Genomic DNA, 15,413 nt, shown 5'->3' with positions numbered 1-15,413 from the left:
CTGATTAAAACGATATGCAGCATGCCCATATTCTGTGTGTGACTGTGGCTGTATCTGCATACGAAGTGCTACGTTACAGTGATTTCCAGGAGTACACTGTAACATAGCATTTTGGCTGCAGATACAGCCGCAGTTACACACAGAATATAGGTATACTGCATATCATTTTAATCAGCAGAAGCTGCTTATGCCCTTAGGCATTTGCCTATCTTGCCTATGCCTAGGGCCGGCTCTGGACATACTGTATATGTACACATTGGCCTCCCTATCCACTGGATAATGTATGTAATACAGTATTAAAACACCATAGATGGTCTATAGAAAGGCTTGCCATAATATCATTTTAATCCGTGACAACTATGATTTACAATGGTTCCATGAATGGCTAAATTCAAACCTGCAATTCACCTGGTTTTAATCAGCCAGAGAACCAGTGCAAATAATGTGTTCCGGATAAAAGGGATATTACAGTATGGCAAGTTTATTTGGCTGTAGAGGAGACAATTAAAAAACCCTTAATGTATGAAATACTTTTAGCTCAAATACAGAAACGTAAGTGGTTGGGAAAAGGTTAAAAATCCCATAATAAATAATACATAGTATAACCAATCGGAGAGGTGTCTAAGCATACTTTCTCCCACCCCATGTAAAGACACCTAAATCTTTCTGGCAGCTGCTCTCTGGTCCAGTGCGCTGACTGAGCACTCAGATTCACACACAGAGCAGACTTGGTAGGAGAGGCTGGTGCTAATGAGCATGTGCTACAGCTCTGTTCCTTCACTTATACTGCATGTGGTGGCCACAACTCTAGTAAAATCTTATTATATACTAGTTCAATTGTGAGCTGTTGACTGGTGTGGGGGGTTTCCAGGCAACTGTAAACCTCCCCTGCATTTGCCTGTGAGAGATACTATTTATTTATATTTTGTAGGGCCTTACCTGAGCAACCAGATATGGGGGATTCTGGCATCGAACAAGTCTTTCAACACATGGTTTGTCAACTTTACTGCACCAGTGCATCACCTAAAGGAAACAGGTAAGGCTGGTAAACACAAAGGCAAAAAAATATATCACGAGTTAAAAAAAAAAAAAAAAAAGAATCTCCACAAAATATTACCACCTTATATAACGTATATACAATATTGTTACTTGAGGGGTTAAGCAACTGTGATGTATAATTACATGTAGGGAACATATATGGAACATTTCAATTATGCTATTGCCTCTGGATGTGTCACCACCTCTTCCCCACCCCCCTCTGTTTTACTTATGTACTTTATTTTTCTTATCATTTGGTTTTATAGTATACTTTGGTAGTTGTATAACTGCCAGTAGCTGCTGTATTCTGAAATTCTCTAATAAAATATTTACCTGAGTTTAAGAAGATGGAACTTTTCAATTTATTAGGAGAATGCATACTTACACTCAAAATGTCATAATGTGTATTTATTTATTTATTTATTTATTTTAAAATCAACCACAGCATGTTTTAAAATAAACTATAATAGTTCCCTGGAACCTACAGATGCAAACATTCTAATTGCTGTCTATAAAACATGTCTGCAGATCACTAAATCTATACAGTATTGGAAATCACTAAAGTCAGGGTGTAACATTTCTAAAAAGTATACATTTTGAACAACATTTAGATAACACATTACACCCCTATGGCATTACAATTTTGTTTTGTTTTTGTCTTTTTGCAAATTATGAGATTAGGATTTAAAATTTGGATAATTGATTAAAACATGTCAGATAAGTAAATCAGGTTATTTGTGTGTGACCTGGAGCTAATTGTAAGAGAGAGCGTACCTCATTTTTAATGGTTCGTAAATGTTTTTTCAGTTCTTCCACTTCATCAGCTGCTTTTTCTGTCTTCTCCAAGATATCATGTAGGTATGACTTCTTGCTGGCTTCTTTCATGCTTTTAAATGCTTCGTCATATTCATCAGAACTCTCTAGGGAGCAAGAATGAATGCGAGAGGATATTGAAAACAAAGTATTTCTCCAACGCTCTGCAAAAACGTTCACTTTATAGATATTTAAGGGTATATTCAATTAGTGCAGAATATTCCAAAAGTCGGAAAATCGGGCACTAATTTGACCTGTAGGTATTCAATAGCGGGCGTTTTCGACAGTTTCTTGGTCCATTTTCGCCAATTTTGACCAGTCGAAAAAACGGCACGGGCACTGAATAGGTCAAATTTAAATTCGACCTAAAAACGGTCGAAAAGTTCAGTGATTGAATACCCTCGTTAACCACTTACCATGTGCAGAACAGATTCCCTCCTACTCCTCCGGCCCCCCCGGCAGTGGTGTAACAGTCTCTGACCACAACATCACTGCCGAATTTGCATTTCAGAGTGTCATGCGAATGGCATCCCAGAGAGCATGCATTAATTCCTAAAAGTGCGAGGAGGGTAACTTCAGTCCTTCCCTCCACCGATCACTAATACACTGATCACTGCGAATGCATAGATCAGCTGTAGCAGAGGGGCCCCCAAAAAAGGAGTATTGACCCTGGGAGGGTGGGGTGGGGGGGGGGGGGGGGGAGTGTAAAATACTTATTTCATGATACAGGGCACTGTTTGAGTGGGGGTAGTGAAACAATGGGAACTATGGTCACTGGAGGTAGTTATGCCACTTGGGATCTATTGCCAGTTTAGGGGTGATGCTAATGGGAATCTGTTGTCACTGGTGGATCTATTGCCACTGATCCACTGGTGGATCATAGCCTTTGAGGGGCGGGAGGTAATGTTACAGTGGGTTAGGGATGCGCAATAAAACATGTTTGCGGTTATTCTCAATAGTAAACCGATGAATTCAGCTGTATTCTAACATCAAATGGCAATCGCTTTCACACCATTTGATTGCAGCTGCCATCGGAAAGCCGCCATTGAATAGTAAAAACTAGAGATGTGCGGGTTCGGATTTACCCGGATCTCAAAATGGCATCTTATTGGCTCTCGGATGTCACGTGTTTTGGATAACCAATAAAAAAAATCTGGATAAATCCGAACTCGCGTTAATTTTTGCATTAAAAACCGAGTAAATCCAAGTAAATCCGAACACTACCAGCTCAATATAAACATCAATGGTTTTAAACCAATGGAAAATCAATGTTCATGCCTAGAGTAAGGGCCTATAGCTATGGGAGGTGTGCGAGACACCATTTAGGCTTATTTTTTTAAACAAAATATTTAAAAACATGTTGGCAGTTAAGTGGTTTCAAATATTAGAACCTAGGTTAGATTACGCGCCCCCATGTGAGGTTTTTCATTTTACTCAGAATAATGTACCTGCTAAAAGTGTATAGTAATACTCTATAAATAAGGAGACAGATAAAATCAGACAGTACCATCTTTCAATAAATTATCATCTTCTTCAGAATTTTCAAGTTCATTTTCCTTTTGTGACAGGAAAATTTGTAGAGTCTCGTCTCCAATACCTAATGAAATGAAAGAAACAGGTGTAGTGAATGCAACAGCCATACTTGCTGATATTTGGGTAGTCCCCCTCTGTGGGGATGGGGCCACAATGATTCAGTTCAGCACAAATTGCATCATTAAGCCAACTGGACCACACACTGCCCTCGTGAACTGGCTGGCAGAGGACAACAACAGTCTGCACAGGGTCATCTGAACAGCATTGTAGGCCCTGGGCACAGCAATGAACTGGGGCCTGTAACCACCCATTCATGGGAACAGTTAAAAAAAATAAATCATATTTTTCCCCTCCTGTGGTCCCGCTCTGTCTCTCTACATGCTGTCATACAATGAATGCTGTCAACACTCCAAGCATTCACCAATCTGCATGGTGACAGCCATACACTGGGTGCTCGCCAGAGCTGGTTTATTAGAAGAGAGGGACCATGTGCAGGTTCCATGCAGGCCCCCTACTCTCTGGCAGTGCTGCAGAGTCTGGCTTCATGCCAGAGTTTACTGCGCATGTGCAGGTCTCCAGGAACATTTTCCCAGTGATTACTGCAGCCCTAGCTGATGTGGGACTCCAGAGTGGTAAAGTATAATTATGGGTGCAGGGTGTGCGGTGGGCCCTCCTGGACCCATGGATCCATGTGCACAGCAATGCAGCTCACACATTTTTGTTGATCAGTATGCTGAATTAGAATACTGTAATCTAGGTTGCAGAAGACCCCACAGTACTAACAGAGCACACATAAAAAAAGGGGGTGTAGTACGGCTGACCGGCGGTCTCCTGACCGCCGGTCAGCTTACCGATGCCAGGATCCCGGCAGCATACCGACGCCGGGATCCCGGCGGGGAGGGGCGAGTGCAGCAAGCCCCTTGCGGGCTCGCTGCGCTCGCCAAGCTGCGGGCTCGGTGGCGACCTGCGGTCGCCACGGGTTCTATTCCCACTCTATGGGTGTCGTGGACACCCACGAGTGGAAATAGTCCCTGTTGGTCGGCATGCCGACCATCGGGAAAGTGAGCCGTCGGGCTCGTGGAGGAGGTCATGTGACTGTCGGTCAGCTGACCGGTGGTCACATGAATACCACCCAAAAAAAGGTACATAGAAAGTAGGCACATTAAATGCAGATGTGAACACACAGTGTAGGAGGTCCCTGCTCATGAGAGCATTTACAGTCTAGAGAGAAAGTAGCAGAGCTGACAAGAGAAGTGTGTTGGAAGTGGCAGGGCTGGTGTAGTCTGATCAGGCATGTAAGGAATTCATTATACTATATTGAGCCTCATTGCACAATTTACAAAATGGCCAACAGTTTGTATACACCTATGTTCTTAGTGTGTTTGGCCATTCCGCCACATCCATTGCATATGCAGCCATGCAATCTCCATAGTCAAATACAAACAGTAGATCATACTGAAGAGCTCAGTGACTTTCCTATAATAAGATGCCACCTTTCCAACATGTATGTTTGTAAAATTTTTGCCCTGCTGTAGCTGCCCTGATCAAATGGAAGTGGTGTTATTGTGAAGTTGAAACCTCTAGGATCAACAACAGTTCAGCCACAGAGAGTTAGGCCACAACCTGACAGAATAGGACAGCAGAGTGCAGACTGAAAAATCACCTGTCCACAGTTGCACCTCTCACTACTCAGGTCCACTCTACCCTATGGAAACAATGTCTGCTCAAAAACTGTTCATGGAGAGCTTCAGGGCTTCTATGGCCAAGTAGCCACACATGAGCCTCAGACTGCCATGTACAGTGCCAATAGCTAGCATGACAATAACCTTTCCAACATGGATTGATTAGTTTGTATTATTATGTCGCTGTCCTCCTTATTATATGGGTATGATCAAAAGATTGTTATAAGTAATTCCTTCAATATCTTTATTTGAAATTTGGAAGACTGAAGTATTACCTATAATAAGGATGGTATTGTTTAGGTCATATACAAACATACACAACATGAAACATTGCACGCTACTCTTTATCATAAGCCTTTGTGTTTAACACAGTATTTTATTATGATTAATACTTTCACCCAACACTTACAATTCACGGTTCACAACATATCCAAGGAAGGGTCCATTATATAGTTCAATGGACATCTATAATGAGAGAACTTTACTGACTACTTTAGTATCTAAATGAGTTTATCTACTTGAGTTTTATTGACTAATACTGCTGAAAGGTGTAAATTTGCACTGAGTTTACAGCATACCCCCTAACATTGTGAGTGTGAGAATCATGACGAGGGCCATGGACAAACCACGGAGGTTGGTTTCCATATCTACATCATAGAGGGAGCATGCCAAAATTCCACAATAAGCTCACAAATTAGTAGGTCGTGGACTGAAGAGGAGGGATGGGTTACTCACTATGGTGTCTATTCATGAAGCAGTGAAAAGTGTGGAGAAGTTCCCCATGGCAACCAATCAGCTGCTCTGTATAATTTTATAGCATGCAAATTATAAATGTTACGTCAATACTGATTGGTTGCCATGGGCAACTTCTCCACTGGCTCACTTCTCCACAGTTTTCACTGCTTCATGAATAGGCCTGTGTATATCAATAGAGAAGCTGATTGGAGTCACTTGGAGTGGAAGGCAGTTTAGAAATGAATAAACCAGTACCAAAGGAAGGGCGAGCACAGAGAGACACTGAAAGGCACTAGGAGACATGAGACAAAGATCCCTGAGAGTAAGAATAGTGCTGGGGCGCAGTAAGAGGAAGTAGGGCCCTGCCTGTTCATATTAGCAGGAGGACTGATGATGTTTAGCAGTCAAATAGGTGGAAAACACAATTCTTATCTAGCGTATGATTTTACCTACAGTATACCAAGCACAATTAAAAAACACATTTATTGAGGCTAGGATTCATACAGTTGCTCACCCAACACAGCTTTAAGCCACTCCAAGATAGAAGTCTTTGTAATGAGCTTGTTTAAAATATCCGAAACTATCATTTGAGCTTCCTTGTGTTTTTCTCCAAGAATATCAATGCTTTCTTGAGTTTTCTTTGCATCCCTCCTGGTATTAGCAAGTGTCTCAAGTACATGTCTGTTTACACAAAGCAAAGCTTAAGTACACTGATTGCAAATGAGAAAAAAAATGTCTCTACCAATATATATATATATATATATATATATATATATATATATATATATTTAAACTATTGTCAGTCAGTATTTTCGAAACCATTGCATACACTATATTGTGCAAATGTACACAATAATACTGTCCATGATGTACACAATATTGAACCTGATTATGGTTCAGGCCCAGAATCAATCCATCCCAAGAATTGCAACAACGACTACTGTACAAGGGCCCTCATTCCGAGTTGTTCGCTCGCTAGCAGATTTTAGCAGCATTGCACATGCTAGGCCGCCGCCCTCTGGGAGTGTATCTTAGCTTAGCAGATTTGCGAACGAAAGATTAGCAGAATTGCGAATAGAAAATTCTTAGCAGTTTCTGAGTAGGTCCAGACTTACTCCTACACTGCGATCAGTTCAGCCCGTTTCGTTCCTGGTTTGACGTCACAAACACGCCCTGCGTTCAGCCAGCCACTCCCCCGTTTCTCCAGACACTCCCGTGTTTTATCCTGGCACGCCTGCGTTTTTCCGCACACTCACAGAAAACGGTCAGTTTCCGCCCAGAAACACCCATTTCATGTCAATCACACTCCGATCACTTCAACGATGAAAATTCTTCGTTCGGACGTGAGTAAATCTACTAAGTTTTGTGCTAAAATACTTAGCGCATGCGCACTGCGTACCATGTGCATGCACATTTTTGCCTTAATCGCTCCGTTGCGAAAATCGGCAACGAGCTAACAACTCGGAATGACCCCAAAGACACGTATGTGAATTTACCTTTCCATCTCACAGCAAAATATATTCTGAATAATTCTCCATTGAGCGTTGATAGCAAATTGGTGTGAAAAGAAGCTTTGTATTTATGGGTTGCTGGATCATACAAAGCTGTGTAGCAAAGTGAAACCAAATACTTACTTTAACTGATTATTAGTATTGTGGTGTTCTTCCACCCTCTTTAGGAATATATGCTGAAAGTTACTCAGAAATACTTGTAATGTGCTGGGACCAACAAACACTTTATCTGTTGCTGTTGTCGTTTCCTTTGAAATTAGAAGCTTGATTCTCTCCTGGATTAGAAAAGTTTAAATAATTGTAAATAATCAACAGTATGTCAGCTAGGGGAAGCATAGCTTCTAATGATCTCAGTGCTGAAGGAGAGTTTACAGTACAGTTGGATCCAATGCACCTGTACAACCGGGTGGTCTTCAGTATGCTGAATGTCGGGATCCCGGCGCACAGTATACCGGCGCCGGAATCCCGACACCCGGCATACCGACAGCTATTCACCCTCGTGGGGGTCCACGACCTCCCTGGAGGAAGAATAAAATGCGCGCCACCGTGCCCGCAGCGTGGTGAGTACAGCGAGCCCGCAAGGGGCTCCTTTGCGCTCGCCACGCTGTCGGTATGCCGGCGGTCGGGCTCCCGGCGCCGGTATGCTTGTCGCTGGTAGCCCGAGAGCCGGCATACCGTACTACACCCGTACAACCAACATATACTGTATAGGGCATACTTACCTACTCTCTCGGACTCTGCGGGAGACACCCAGTTTCTTGGGTAGTCCCCCGCAGCCCCAGAAGAGTGGGCACCGCTTCCGCATTCTACTTACTTCCTAGTGAAGTGGGCAGAATGGGGATAATACGGCGAAAATCACGGACCAAATGGAGGGAGTGGAGCCTAATGACGCAATTATATGCAAATTGCTTCATTTCAGTTCTGCCTCCTATGCAAATATCACCCACTCCCGGACTTTTCCATATGTGTGGGCAGGGCCTAATGACGCCATTAGCTCGAACCCCGCCATCATCCCCACCCACCTGCTTCTCCTCTCTGGGCATCTCCTGGAGAGGAGATTAAAGAAGTCGGCAAGTATGGTATAGGGATATGTGGTGAACAGTGCTTTTGACTGAATTGGCTGTAGCTCCCCACTCAAAGACATTTACAATATGCGTACTGAGAAGTAGTTATTATTATTATTATTATTATTTACAGGGCGCCACAAGTGTTTCGCAGCACCGTACATACGGCAGACATTAGAACAATACAGGGTACACAGAACGTAACATTACAGTAACAGAAAAACTAAAACTGAGCACAGGTAAGAATTAGCAACACAATTCTCAGCACACACTACAGCCGAGATGAAAGGAAGCAAAGGAGTGGTCATCATACTACTGGGGGCAGCCAGCCACTGGAAGAGATAAACAGTAATGAGCGAGAGGAGGTGCATCTATAGACAATCACTACTTAGGCTGTAATTGAAGTGTGAGAGAAGAGGGTTGTAGGAACAGGAGGGAAGAGGGCCCAGCTCCAAGGAGCTCACAATCTAGTTCTTCCAGTCCATCTATTTTTCATTGGCAGCTCAGTTTGGTGTTGGTCCCAGGGGACATAGAAGACTAGAAGCACATGCTTGTGCTGTATACCTGAATAATGTCTTTGCAGTAGGGAAGCGGAGTAGGACATACATCCCCCATTTGACAGGTGTCCTTTCCAGTGTTAGGGTTGCAATCGCCAGCCCATGGAACCTGGTTATTTTCTTGGAGCAAATAATTATGAATCAAAGAAATAGCCAATGCAACTTTATCTCTGAAAAACACAATGATAAACAAGAGTCAGAGAGGTAAACATGTTTGTTTCTACTGAGCTTTATTTCCGATCATTAAAAATGCATTGCTATTGAAACAAATACTGTGCTATATAAAAGTATATGAATAATGCAGAGAATTTTCCATGAATACTGATTTATTTAGAATAACACACAAGCAGTCTTCATACCGTGTCTCCTCTGTGTGGCCCTCCATAATCCTGTGTTGCATTATGTAGTGTTTGGCTTCCCTTTTAATAACATTTTGTGACCAGCTGTCAATCCAAATGAACTGGCAGCCACTTAAAAATCCAGGATATTTTCTGAAATAAAAATATGTACATTAGAAACATATGGAGATCTATAATGTAGTTCCAACTTCCAATTCAGATGTGGGTGTGTGCCAGGGTAACACATTCTTCACAGTGAAGCTGTAGGTTTTACAAATGTCTACATGTAGAGGCAGCAACTCATAATAAGCTGACAGCTAACTCATCCTCTAGGATAACCTTGTCTGTACCAATTCCTTTCTTAAAATCTTGTGGAACACTGTACATAGTTACAAGTGCTATAGAAAGTTTGATCCCACACTTTTTAAGGGTTGGGATTGTTTTGCTGGCGGTTGGTATCCTGGAGGTCAGCACACTGACCCTGGGGTCCCAGAGGTCAGAATGCTGGCAGGGGGGAGTGCAACGGAGCCACGCAGCAGGCTTGATGGCTCGCTACAGGTTTTATTCCCACTCTACAAGTGAGAATAATCCCTGTGTGTCAGCATACCAACCATCGGCATTGCCAGCGATTGGGATCTCGACGTCGGCATCCTGACCGCCGGGATCACGACCGCCAGTCATGTGACCACATCCCGTCTTTCATATACAAAAACAAGGTGGATGGTCCACCTATGAAGTTTAATGGCCCGCATTTGTAGTAGAGTAATTTACACAATAACTGTATATGATTGAAGAATGAAAAAAGCCCAGAATAATCTAAATGAACATTATCGGGTTAAATTGAGAGCATGAATAATTGAATAAACATGCATAAACTCTTAGCGGCATATCTAATTAGTCACAGGATTTACCCCACAGCTAATTGTTAGCGCTGCCTGATTCAATTGACCCCCTCACGCTAAGAAACAGGATTTGATATTTGCAGTCTAAGGAGCTGTGAGGAAAAATGTGCGTTAAATGCATCTTCTGCATTTAAGGTGTGGGACTCCCATTATACAGAATCAGTTGGTTACTGCTCATTGCAATAGGTTTTACCACGCGGGGAAAAGGATAAATAATTGAATAGCTCTGGCCATTAAACCTGGAGCTTTACCTGTGCGGTAAAACTTGAGCATGATTATATATGCCCATTAGAGGGTGGTAGATTCTTTAGCCTAAATGGCTGAAGCCAAATGTTCCAAACAGTGGTCTTAAAGGTGCATACACACGGTGAGATTTAGGCTAACCCCGATACTCACTGTGCGACAGAAGGGCCGATGGCCACGTGGGCCGGTCCAGCCGAGCAGCAGCAGCAGCAGTTTGCTTCCGAGCCGAGCAGAGGCGGATTTACCGCTAGGCAACCAAAGCGGTTGCCTAGGGCCCGGCGGATCCCAAGGGGCACGAAGCGGGCCCCCCCCCCCCCGGCTGTGTCACTGAGACACGCTGCCGCTCAGTCCGGCGGCAGCGTGTCTCAGCTGTCAGGAGAGGAGAGCGCGCCAGCGCGGCTATGTCTGGAGGCGTGTAGCGGACTTCAAACCAGCCGCCGGTTTGTGAGCCAATCAGAGCTCGCGGACCGGCAGCCAATCAGGATCCGCCGCTGCCGGCCCGTGAGCTTTGATTGGCTCACAAACCGGCGGATAGTTTGAAGTCCTACACGCCAGCGCCAGACATAGCCGCGCGCCCACGTTCTGAGCTCTCCTCCTGACACCCTCACATCACAGCTGGAGGAGCAGCAGCAGCAGCAGTGCAGCAGCGGTAAGCAGCTGCAGCACTGATGTGGGGGCAATTGTATACCTGGCACTGTGGGGGCAATTGGCTGGCACTGTGGGGCATTTGTATACCTGGCACTGTGGGGGCAATTGTTTACCTGGCACTGTGGGGCATTTGTATACCTGGCACTGTGGGGGCAATGGTTTACCTGGCACTGTGGGGGCATTTGTATACAATTGCCCCCACAGTGCCAGATCCACAATTGCCCCCACAGTGTCACACACACAGTACCTCTATGGGACACACTCTGTCTGATTGGTCTTCGGTTCATACTTTGATTGAATTTCGGCTCATACTTTGTGGTATAATGTGAAAGGGGCACCAGTACTAGATAGTATAAGGGGTCCTACTATTGTGGTGCATAATGTGTATAAGGTGTATATGGTGTGGTAAACTACACTGGACACACCCCATTTTGAGTGACCACGCCCCTTTTCTGGAGCGCGCAGGCTTAGTTACAACCTTTATTTTTCCATACCCCCACTTCAACATTTCCACTTCAACCAATGGTGGTGTGTATTTTAATACAGAATGATGTGCACTTGTATGTTGTTATAATATTAATTATATTTGTAAGAGCATAGACTAAGAAGTAGGAGGAGGCGGGAATAGTAAGGGGAGGAGTCAGATGCTGACACAGAGGTGGGCCTGGGTGCTTCAAAAATGCCAGGGCCTATTTTTGGTCCCAGTCCGGCCCTGGATACAGGCTTTGTCCGATCTTGTCTAAGTGTCAATTTTGACCATCTTTTCTACGAGATAGTCAAAATTGACTTGCCTGCCCAGTCTATCTAGGCTTGCGATACCGAGCACACGGGACCGCGCATCGGGATCGCAAGGTGACTTTCACCTTGCGATCTGCACTAACTTTCCTTACGATTTTGACTATACAGTCAGAATCGTAAGAAAAAATCTCACCGTGTGTACACACCTTAAGCCATGTCAACCATCAACAAGGACATGAACACTCAAGTGTAATAAAAAGTTCAACATGTTCTTAGTCGCTTCAAAAATTTACCTTGCAGCAGTTTTCAGAAGCTCATGATGTGGTGGAATGCATACCATTATCCGCAGATATGATTTAACTTGAGAAATAAGATACTTGGCTGGGTCAAAACCATGATGTGGATGTTTCCTCCGTAGTGCTGGTCCCAGAACCTACAGAGATATGTATAGTTATGTTTTGTGCTATTATCAGTCAGCCATTAAATAATTTCTGTAATCTAATCATCCCTTGGGAAAGAATATGGACTGAGAAATTTTATTTACAAGAAACATGCCTCAACAAGCTTAGATAGAGAGATAGATAGAGAGAGAGAGAGAGAGAGAGAGAGATTTTTATATATTATTGTTATTGCCACAGCGCTGAATTTTTCAGACAGGCTTCTCAGCCCAATAAAGCTTACACTGTGCCTGGGAAAGCAAGTCAGCTTGTCCAAGAGCTGAGGATAGTATTTGTACAGAGCTTACATGCAACTTTTGGCCCTCCTCCTCGCCAACATAGAAGACAAATCATTGTATCCATTGTAGGATACATGTGTGTATGTTATACAGATGGAAGATGATGCTGTTGTGGCCATGACACACTCCAATAATGGGGGGGAGGGTGAAAGTACAATAGGTATGAAGACAGTTTATTTTGTTTCCATCCTGTATGTAAATGTTATTAGCCAATCTCCTTAAACGTAAGCTGCAATGTAGATTTGGGGGTGCTAGAATTATTTCATGCACCGTGACATTTATAAATGCTCCCTCGCATGCTGCCTTCATCAGACGCTTGCCACTGACTAAAGCTTAGGGAATCGGCTCAACAACAATCAGTGGGAACAGGAATTGTACTTATGTATTCTGCAGAGGATAGCTTTTTTTCTGTAATTGTAAGCAGCTATTTTTAAATTGCTATTTTTAATAAAGCATTACAAACAGTATTACACTATGGCAGCCCTGTATGGGTACTAATTCATTTGTCTCTATTGAGATGACTACATTGCACTGTGAGACTGTGTGCATATGGATACAAAGGAGTTAATGGGGCTGATTCTGAGTCGGACTAAGATAGGACAGCGTCTCTTTCCGTAGTCACACCTGTGACGTTATGCTTACACAGCTACACAGGCTTTGCCTGGTGTATGCGTCAGAACGTGCAATGACTGAGACACTCACTGTCAGTTTCCGTAGATGCTGAAATATTGCATGGTGCGTCTTTAGACGTATAATCAAAACTTACACTTGCCCTATGTACAGTTTCTCTATCTGAGTGTGGCCTCCTATGTGAGCAGTTCAGATTCTTTATAAGCAATCGATTTCAGCACCATGCTTGCAATATTCCTATGTATTTTTAGCCGACCCCCTGTTAACTCCCATTTGCTATCCAGGAATGCCCCTTACTACTGTGTCTAAATTTGATCTGTGACTCTGTAAGAATAAGGGACACATGCGCAGTGTGCAGAAGGAAAAATATTGGCCGTTTGCGTGAATACCGGCATAACATGTGACTATGATTAAGGCCCAATGAGGGCAAAGTATAACTTACTTAGGGAACACAAATGTAGTGAGGTAGTAGTGCAGCAGATATGTTTTACCTCCAAAACTCCCCATTGGTTAATTCGTGTTAGAGTACAAAATGGTTTGAAATACAAGTTATTACATTGTTTATTGTTTTCCTCATAAAAATCATATCAGGTTACAACATATCATTACATCGCTGCAGGATTCACACCTCAAAGACCTTTAGAACATTAATTACGTGTACTACTTACTAACATGTTTAATGAATTCACATTTGATTTAAAGCTTGATGCTCACATATGTAAACTGATGCTAGAAACGGAAGTCTCTTATACACTGTATACATTATGTATGCTGGGTGCTGTGCACAAGTCCAGAGCCGGATTAACAATGGGGCGGATGGAGCTGCAGCTCCAGGTCCCCCATTGAAAATAGGCCCATAGGATCTCCTGCATTTCTGCCAGTGTTAACAGGGAAAAAGTTTTTCCTGTCACCACCAGCCCAGCATCTGTTTCTCTGCCCCCTCCCCTTTTGTGTCTCTGCCTCTCCACTTGTATCTCTACCCCCTCCCCGCCTGTATCTCTGTCTTCCTCCACACCTGTGTCTCTACCCCCTCTCCACCTGTGTCCCTACCTACCTGTATCTCTATCCCCTCCCCACCTGTATCTCTGTCTTCCTCCACACCTGTGTCTCTACCCCCTCTCCACCTGTGTCCCTACCTACCTGTATCTCTACCCCCTCCCCACCTGTATCTCTGTCTTCCTCCACACCTGTGTCTCTACCCCCTCTCCACCTGTGTCCCTACCTACCTGTATCTCTATCCCCTCCCCACCTGTATCTCTGTCTTCCTCCACACCTGTGTCTCTACCCCCTCTCCACCTGTGTCCCTACCTACCTGTATCTCTATCCCCTCCCCCCCCTGTATCTCTGTCTTCCTCCACACCTGTGTCTCTACCCCCTCTCCACCTGTGTCCCTACCTACCTGTATCTCTACCCCCTCCCCACCTGTATCTCTGTCTTCCTCCACACCTGTGTTTCCACCCCCTCTCCACCTGTGTCCCTACCTACCTGTATTTCTACCCCCTCCCCACCTGTATCTCTGTCTTCCTCCACACCTGTGTCTCTACCCCCTCTCCACCTGTGTCCCTACCTACCTGTATCTCTATCCCCTCCCCACCTGTATCTCTGTCTTCCTCCACACCTGTGTCTCTACCCCCTCTCCACCTGTGTCCCTACCTACCTGTATCTCTATCCCCTCCCCCCCCCCCTGTATCTCTGTCTTCCTCCACACCTGTGTCTCTACCCCCTCTCCACCTGTGTCCCTACCTACCTGTATCTCTACCCCCTCCCCACCTGTATCTCTGTCTTCCTCCACACCTGTGTCTCTACCCCCTCTCCACCTGTGTCCCTACCTACCTGTATCTCTACCCCCTCCCCACCTGTATCTCTGTCTTCCTCCACACCTGTGTTTCCACCCCCTCTCCACCTGTGTCCCTACCTACCTGTATCTCTACCCCCTCCCCACCTGTATCTCTGTCTTCCTCCACACCTGTGTCTCTACCCCCTCTCCACCTGTGTCCCTACCTACCTGTATCTCTATCCCCTCCCCCCCCCTGTATCTCTGTCTTCCTCCACACCTGTGTCTCTACCCCCTCTCCACCTGTGTCCCTACCTACCTGTATCTCTACCCCCTCCCCACCTGTATCTCTGTCTTCCTCCACACCTGTGTCTCTACCCCCTCTCCACCTGTGTCCCTACCTACCTGTATCTCTACCCCCTCCCCACCTGTATCTCTGTCTTCCTCCACACCTGTGTTTCCACCCCCTCT

The 15,413-nt window shown here is 44.5% G+C and overlaps 1 protein-coding gene across 1 annotated transcript in view; it reads right to left on the bottom strand.

Annotated features, from left to right (window-relative positions):
* LOC134910927 (uncharacterized) overlaps positions 1-15,413 on the bottom strand; it is a 455,362-nt gene that overhangs the window by 89,900 nt on the left and 350,049 nt on the right. Inside the window, exons 69-76 of the mRNA XM_063919317.1 lie at positions 12,096-12,235; positions 9,293-9,424; positions 8,941-9,103; positions 7,436-7,587; positions 6,316-6,482; positions 3,359-3,448; positions 1,813-1,958; positions 940-1,023 (exon numbers count right to left, since the gene is read on the bottom strand). Of these exons, the coding sequence (XP_063775387.1) occupies positions 940-1,023; positions 1,813-1,958; positions 3,359-3,448; positions 6,316-6,482; positions 7,436-7,587; positions 8,941-9,103; positions 9,293-9,424; positions 12,096-12,235 (1,074 nt within the window). The remainder of the gene's footprint in view (positions 1-939; positions 1,024-1,812; positions 1,959-3,358; positions 3,449-6,315; positions 6,483-7,435; positions 7,588-8,940; positions 9,104-9,292; positions 9,425-12,095; positions 12,236-15,413) is intronic.

This window comes from Pseudophryne corroboree, chromosome 4 (assembly GCF_028390025.1).
Source record: "Pseudophryne corroboree isolate aPseCor3 chromosome 4, aPseCor3.hap2, whole genome shotgun sequence".
Taxonomy (NCBI): domain Eukaryota; kingdom Metazoa; phylum Chordata; class Amphibia; order Anura; family Myobatrachidae; genus Pseudophryne; species Pseudophryne corroboree.
Note: the sequence above shows the minus strand (reverse complement) of the source record. Positions and strands in the feature narration are given on the sequence as shown.